The 8,266-nt window shown below is 35.8% G+C and overlaps 1 protein-coding gene across 2 annotated transcripts in view; it reads left to right on the plus strand.

Moving 5' to 3' along the window:
- The first annotated feature begins 364 nt into the window (after positions 1–364).
- Positions 365–8,266, plus strand: part of Kiaa1024l (KIAA1024-like ortholog) — a 13,117-nt gene continuing 5,215 nt past the window's right edge. The window contains exons 1-2 of one of the 2 annotated variants that reach the window (XM_013025542.1): positions 365–529; positions 3,550–3,563. In XM_013025542.1, the coding sequence (XP_012880996.1) occupies positions 365–529; positions 3,550–3,563 (179 nt within the window). The remainder of the gene's footprint in view (positions 530–3,549; positions 3,564–8,266) is intronic. The other variant, XM_013025543.1, reaches the window with a different exon arrangement.

The raw sequence follows: 8,266 nt of genomic DNA on the forward strand, positions 1-8,266 counted from the left end.
CTCCATCCCATGCTGCAAGTGATGAGCTATGACACGATAGTCGTGACAGCCTTTACACAGACAGTAACTCCCATAGCGTGGCTGTTTGTGCCTGCATGGAGAGACGCATCTGACCTTGCAGCCCTGTTCATTTTAATCAGCGTAGCCCCATTTTCCCCATTCGCGTATGGTTTCTTTGTGTTGTGTAAATAGGACAGTGTTCTGCTTTTGCTGCTTTATTCCTGTGTTTTGATCTGTCCTTTTGTGTGCAACTGAGAGACCTGGTTTCAGATGCCAGTTGGAGCATCTTCAGGTTCATTAATAATGGAAGAGTGTGACAGAAGCAGTTTCGCCTGCTTTGTTTCCACCACAGACGAAAGGAGACATGGACCTTTCTGTTTTGCCCAATAACAACCACCCTGACAAATTCCTGCAGCTTGACGTGAAGTCTTTAATGAGAAGCCCGGCCATTCTGCAGGCGAGCCTCGCGAGATTTCCCAGTGGCAATTATCCTGCTGCACAACACTGGCAAAACCTCGTCTACTCACAGGTAAGATCTGGGGGTATCAATCTAGGGTCGGGGTGGTTGCTGTTTTTCTCTGTAGATTTCATTACTTATGCCAAAGGAATCTATAGGGAAAAGAATAAACGATAGCTGTTTTTATTTTGCACATACCTTGTTCTAATTTCATATGTAATGTGTGATTTTTCCCACCCATTCATTCCCTTCCCGTTTCTGGTTTCTCCTTGACTTTATTTTAGATCTATAAACCTTTATTTTACTCCTTTCTTTCATATTTCCCCCCCAAATCTGTGTTATATTTTCGCATAAGACTTCAGAGAAAGAAACTCTTTTAGGGTAGTCTAAGCATAAAGCCTAGGAGCTCACAATGCAGGGTGTGCCAGCCTCTCAGGCAGTCAGGGGCTTCCGTGAGCTGCAGACCAGCTTTCTTTCCCTTTACACAGTGAAGACTCAGACAGCAGAACAATGAAAGGGGTGGTTGAAGAGAAAAACACAACAGATTCTCCATCTTGGAAAGGTGCTGTTATGTTAGAGACATTTATTTGCCACAGGTGTCTGTGTGGACCTAACATATGAAGCAGACCTTCAAACCTAGAATACCCTTGTTTTCTTTTGCATCTTCCTTCTTTTTTGCTCACCAAAAGGGAACAATAAAATTGCGATGAGTTCCATGGGACAGAATAAACACAATGGTCTGACTGTTACACAGCAAGTGAAAGAGGAATCATCTTTACAGTGTTAAGTCTAATGGGGTTAAGGGTTAGCCAGTTCAGAAACAGGAAAACGCATTTTATTTCAGAACAGATGTGGCTGATCTAAAAACCCCTGCAAGTCATTATCCTTTGGAGTGGCTCAAATTCCCTGAACAGAAATGTGTGTTCTTTCAAGAACAGTTGCTACTCATGAGTTCTTATGTAAAGTGACTCCTTTGTGGTCCATTTGTGGGCACTGTGGGACATCTAGCATGAGATCATTCAAAGGCAAGTACAATCACATGATTATGTAAGTGTTTCCTCCACCTTATAGGGGTTTTAATTTATTTCCATTTTTTGGTGGCCTAATATGACAACTGAGTTTTGTTACCATATTTTTAAAATTGTACAGTCTTTTGTAGTTTTTCAACATTCTGCCTTTCTACTCATATTCATTTTGTTTTTGATTTGTAGCTTGTTTAGTTTAAGCCAAAGGTTCTTAATTTTGATGGAATAAAATGATTTGAACTTTATTTTAGAAAGTCCTGGCACCAGTTAGCCTTTGAAGATTTTCAGGAAAAGTTTGTCTATCAGCCCACACATGAAACATAAGCAAAAGCTTTGTTGGCATCATGATTATGATAAGAATTATATTGTACATACAACTCAAAATAGGAAATTTATTATCTTGGCTAGCCCAATACACAAACCTAATTTAACATTCCACTTAAGTCAATGTACTGATCTTTTGTTTTATCATATTTACTCATGCATGTTATGTATTGTTACATATTGAGTCCAGAAAATGTATTAAAATCTTTTATTTTGGCTATACATGGTTTTGTAGTTAATCCTACCTTCTGCCATCTATTTTTATTATTTATAAAATTATTGCTTTTCTTAGCTAATTTTCTAACCGGTTGAATTGATTTTAGTTTCCACTGCAATGTTAAATGGATTTTGTGTGATTTCTGGTGTACATACAAATCAATTATAAAATTAACACATGACAACTTGTTAATTTATCCATTAAAGTCCATTTTAGTTGCAGTCCAAAACCTGCTTTAACTAGGGGTTGAATTCATAGCATTGGACTTTGACTTTCTTTTTTACTCAAGGCTGGCACTCTACCTCATGAGCCATATTACTGCTGGTTAATTGGAGATGAAGGTTAATAAGAATCTGCAAGATTCCTACCCTGACTAGCTTGGAACCACAATCTTCATATTGCATCCTCCTGACTAGCTAGGATTGCAGCCATGAGGCATCAACATTTGGCTTATACATATTTTTTCTTATCTTAATCAAGAAATATCTAATGCCCAAGTTGCTGGGTTAATTTCACTTAAGCTAGTTCAAGTTTCTATTACAGAGTCTATATTTCCAATTTGCTATCTTAATATTTCCCTTATTTAAAAACTTATTTATAAACCCTTACAGGTACAGGGTCTTATATACTCGTAGGATTTGCTGTATGATTAGTACATATTTGATGAAGGCCAACAGTAAAACTGCAAATGGGATTAAACAAACATTCTTCTTAATATGTTTGGCTCTGTCCTGGAAACTTCTGACCCTGTATCTTAATTAGTTTAAGAAATTGCTCTATTTCTGTTTGCAAAAACAAAAACAAAAAAACTTGCTTTAAATATGTTTTAATAGATTCATACATTTTTCTATAAACAACTTCGTAATTTGTTTTTTCCCAGTTAACAATGTAGATTTCATAAATATTCCAATAGTTCACCATCTTCCTAGTAAAATATCCTTTTCTGGTATAAACTTGTCTTAGCCTGGTATGTATAACTGATACACATTTTAGAACTCTGTGATCTATGATTTTTTTTGCCTTTAAGTTTATAATAGAAAGTGGTTTAGAATTTTCTTGACATGATTTAAGAAGGATAAAAATATGTTTTGAGAATGACAAACTTGACTGCAAAAATCTTTGGTCTGGTATTTGTGCTTGTGTGTGTGTGTGTGAGAGAGAGAGAGAGAGAGAGAGAGGGAAAGAGAGAGAGAGAGAGACTTTAAATTGTTGATTTAATTAGTGAAATTTCATGGGTTTACTTATATTTTCCATTAAAGAATTAAGGCTGCTAATTGTTTTATGTGAGAAATTTCCCAACTGCATTTTTCTTTTTTGGTGCTGGTATTGAGATTTGAACTCATGGCTGTGGGCTCTTGTTTAGCTTTTCTTCTCAAGATTGGCACTCTATCACCTGAGGCATTCCTCCTCTTCCAGCTTTTTTGTTGTTAATTGGAGCTTGGTCTCTCAGATTTTTCTGCCCTGCTGATTTTGAAATTTGATCTTCAGATCTCATCCTTCCCAGTAGCTATTATTACAAATGTGAGACCCCAGTACTCAAGTAAGGAGTTTTTAACATTACTCAAATTATTTTCCTACAGTTCTTTAATCACTGCTATGTTTCTTTCTTCTTGTGTGTTCCCTTCACATTACTAACTCAGATTATATCTTTCTTATTTTTCCTAGGCAGTGTTAACCGGAGATGCTTTCAAACATTTCTCCTCTCTAAACATTTCTCTTTTTCAAAGAAGTAACGTTTAATGTTCTTTTTTCCATTCTATAATTAGCTGTTTTACTCTATGATTTTAAGTCTTAATCTGGATGCTTACTAATTGCTTTTTAAGTTCTTCTTTTATGAAACAAGTATATGTGCCCACAGTAGTCTCTCAAAACACCAGTTCAGCTCTAGCTAACAAATTGTGTGTGTGTATGCATGCGTATGCATGTGTACCAGTACTAGGACTTGAACTCAACGCCTCAGGATCTCACTTAGTTTTTTTGCTCATGACTTACATTCTACCTCTTGAGCCATGCCCCCTGTCCCAGATTTTAAAAAACAAAAACAAAAAACAAAACTGGTCTACTAGAGACCATTTGTTCTGCCTGGGTTAGCTTCAAATCATTATCCTCAGGCTCAGCTTCCTAAGTAGCTAAGATTACAGGTGTGAGTGAGCCACTGGTATCTAGTTCCAACCAACAATTTTGTAATTACAGAATGTTGTAATTTTGTAATTACAGAAACCACATTCTGGAGGACTGAATATTGGAGTCTTTATTACACACTAGCAGTCTGCAAGGAGCCCATTGTTACAAAGGCCTGCAGGCCCCAAATACATATAACACAGCTAGGAAACAAGCTAGAGAAGAAAGAACAAAAACAATACTAACAAACCAATTCAGCTCCAATGGAGAGCTGAACTGGGACTCAATGATAAATGGAGATGAGCCAGGAGAAGGGACACAGGACAAGATCTCAGAGACACACATGGCATGGCAAAATGGAGGATGGGCTGGTCCAGACCTAAATAGGGTCCGAGCAGGGAGGGTAGGTCCACAGGAAATTCCCCAGTCCCGGGCACTAGACTAACAGATTCAGTAACCTATTAGACAAGTGCCCACCCCTGCCTCCAGGGAGCTGGGCATGCCTGGGAGGCAGTGATCACCGGGGTGTTTCCCTCCACTAGATTGAAGACAAGATGCCAGACCCTACCATCCATCATGTGGACAATATGGCGCTGGCCAGACCTGACCTTACTTCATTATGTCATTGCTACACAATTGTGGAGATTTCAAGCTCTCACTTTGTGTATTAGAGAGGGTGAGCTAGTCTACACAGCAATGATGACTAATACCCAAAATAAAAAGTGATCATAAAATCTTATGGACAATTTTGGGCATCAGGCTTAGAAAGCCTGTTTTTTACTTTGGCTTACAAATCACTGTTATAAAATAACTAATCATCAATGTAACTTCAAGAAAGACTGAGAAGGACAGGCATCCTAGGTGTTGAGAAAGAGAAAACAAAATAGGCGAACAAAGGCAGGCACCACAATATCCAGCTCTCACTGTTTCTAATTGCCTTCTATACCTTTTATATTCTTTTACTCTTTTACCCTCCTAGACCTTATGTTTTAGGTATCATTTTCATAAATGTTATGTAATTGAATTTAGCTTTTGTTTTCTTTTCCTTTTGTTTTGTTTGTTTGTTTACCTATCTTTGCGAGGATAAGAGAGGCACAGAAATGGAGGGACAAAAGGTAAACAAATGTTGCAGTGGTACTCACTCAACAGTATGCTGGAAATGAACTATACAACCTGTGCATGGGGATGGGAGGGGAAAAGTGGGAGAGAATGAGGAAAAAAAATTAAAAATGTACTCTTTATCTGACTTATGTAACTGTAACCCCTATGTACATCACCTTTGCAATAACAGTTAAAAGAAAAGAATCAGCAAAGAATGTAAAAAAAAGTCTGTAATTAATGTGATTATTGATAATCACAGAATATTTTATTTTTCATAGGTATTCCCTCTCTATATATTGTTGTTTCATTTTTCTAGTCTTTAAAAAATTTAACCTATATTATTTCTCTAGTTTAATGTCTCTACCCCTTTGCTGAGGTTATATCTTAAAATTACATAATTAAAAATATCTATTATTACTATCTAGCATTTTAGTTTCTCTTATTTTAAAATTCAGATTTCTTATCATTACCATTTCCATTTACCATGCATTCATCAATTTTTGTATTATTTTGTTTTTCTTATACTTTCCTGTCTTAAATATTTCCATTACCAAATTTTTCTTCCTGAAGTACATTTTAATGGCCTATTACATGCACTTAAAATTTGTTTTTCTAAATATGCCTTCTATCCATTAAATAATACTATAACATTTAAACTACATACAGAAGAAATGTATAATGTAATAGTTTAGCATAGAAAAGTCTAAGTAAAGCTTTGAGGTGTTAATTTCCTTAAATATATGTTGTAAACTACAGTGTGTTTTAAAGGACACCTGATTAAAATAATGGAATTGATGTGCCAGAAAATTTTCTGCTAAAATGTGTCCTAACTATAATGTACAATAGAGTGGAGGATTTGAGTTTTATATGTGGTCTTTATTTGTTTGAAATATGTTAGTAAAACACAAATAAATCCCAACTATAATTCAATATTCAATATTTTTAGCCTGACCTCAAAATGCTAATTTTGTCTATTGAGGATTGAACCCAACATCTTATACTTGCTAAATATATGCCATCATCAAATTCTTTTTTTTATTTGAAATATTTTTTTATGAACATACTGTACAGAGGGGTTACAATTACATGGGCAGGATAATGCATACATTTCTTATCAAGCATTGCAGCCTCCTCCTTGGTTTACCCTTCACATCCCTTCCCAGCCTCCCCCCCCAATCCTCCTCCACCCAATCCTCCCCCTCTTCCCCCCCAACCAACGTTGTAAAGCTCGTTTTCGACATGACAACTTGTACTTCTCATTGTTGCAAATTCTTTTTAAGAAAATTTTATTAGCTTACATTAATTCAACAAAATAATGAATTTCATCGAATTGTTAGTACAATTTAATAATTCCTTTGACTTGTCTTTTAGACCTAAAATTAACATTCAGAACAAAAATAAATGACATCATGGTCTGGAATAAACTTCAAAACATTCAAGACTATCATCTAGAAACAAGGATTGAAAATTAATATTCCTTTAGAATACTATCTTCAATTATCTTGCTATCTTTAGTCTTTACAAATCCATATACATCATCATATGTGTATTTGTTTTTTTTTCCTTGATCCCACAAATTTTATTTCTCTCATTTATTGAATTTTCTTATTTAGGAATTCCAAATAACAGTTTGACATGCAAGTAACCTACAAAGCTAATTTTTCAATTTCAGAAGAATTATCTCTCTTCCAAAGTGATCAAAAATGACTTGGCTTAAGGGGAAAAAAAACATCAGAATTATGGTCAAACAAATTTCTTATCAAATTGTTTTTGCTTGATTCAGAAATATTACTTATTTTGCCATCAATCATTAAGATAAATGCTGAGTTAAAAAAAGCTTTTGTCTTATTGCAGAGTTTGGTATTATGGATTAAAAACTACTTTGAACAAACCAAAAACCTATTAAAGTCAGAAAGAAACTCCACACTGATCTCTATGTATGTGAAGAGCCAGGTATTAAGAAGTTGGAGAAACTCAACACCCAAGAGAATGTGAATGCTTTATTTATATCATTTGTTTTCTTTACCTGCCTGTCATCTCAGAAGGATATAAGATATATAATACTACTTTAAAACTTCTGCTTATGTATTTAATGTGACCTATATATTCCAATAGGTGCTAACAGCATCAGTGTATTATCACAAATACATCTCAAAAGAGTAAAGTTGCTACTGAACTTTCTGTTTTGTAGGGCAGTAATATGTAAAATGCATTTATTGAAACAGTACTGTAAAGTGAAAAACTAGAATGCCAGTTTTTTGTAGTAAACTTAAATTATCTAAAATTTAACTCATTTGAGATTTCTTTCGCTGGATGCCCCATGAGAAATAAAGCATCCGTCTATTAGCTTTTTTGTTTGTTTCATCTCAAATTACTTGGGATAATAAATACATTTTTAACTTAGATAGGTTCTACCTCCACAGTATTATTGTAGTCCTGGAGGGAGGGAAATCAAAGCCAAGTGAAATGCTGAAGGTCAAGTGAAACAAAGAACAGTAGGCTTTGCATGAATTCATTTACGTAAACTGCAAATGAGTCCAAGTTTACTCATGCTGTTAAGAATTTGAAATGCTGAGCTACATGCTGGTGTCTCTAGCCTATAATCCTAGCTAATCAGGAGGTGAAGTCAGCCTAGGCAGAAAACTTTTTTTTTTGGGGGGGTCCAGTTGTGGGGCCTGAACTCTGGGCCTGGGCACTGTCCCTCAGCTCTTTAGCTCAAGGCTAGTGCTCTACCACTTGAGCCACAGTACCACTTCTGGCTTTTTTCTTTTTGTTTATGTGGTGCTGAGGAATCGAACCCAGGGCCTCAGGCATGCAAGGCAAGCGCTCTACCACTGAGCCACCAAAACTCTGACAGACCCTGTCTTCAATTAAGCAGCAAAAAATCCAGCCTGGAGGCATGGCTCAAGTGGTAGAGGAAATAACCCTAGCAAGAGTACAGTCCCTGAATTTCAGTCTTAGAGCCAGGATTAAAGAACAAAATTGTAAAAAAGAAGAAGGAGAAGGAGGAAAAGGAGGAGA

This window comes from Dipodomys ordii, unplaced genomic scaffold, assembly GCF_000151885.1.
Source record: "Dipodomys ordii isolate 6190 unplaced genomic scaffold, Dord_2.0 Scaffold85, whole genome shotgun sequence".
Lineage (NCBI taxonomy): Eukaryota > Metazoa > Chordata > Mammalia > Rodentia > Heteromyidae > Dipodomys > Dipodomys ordii.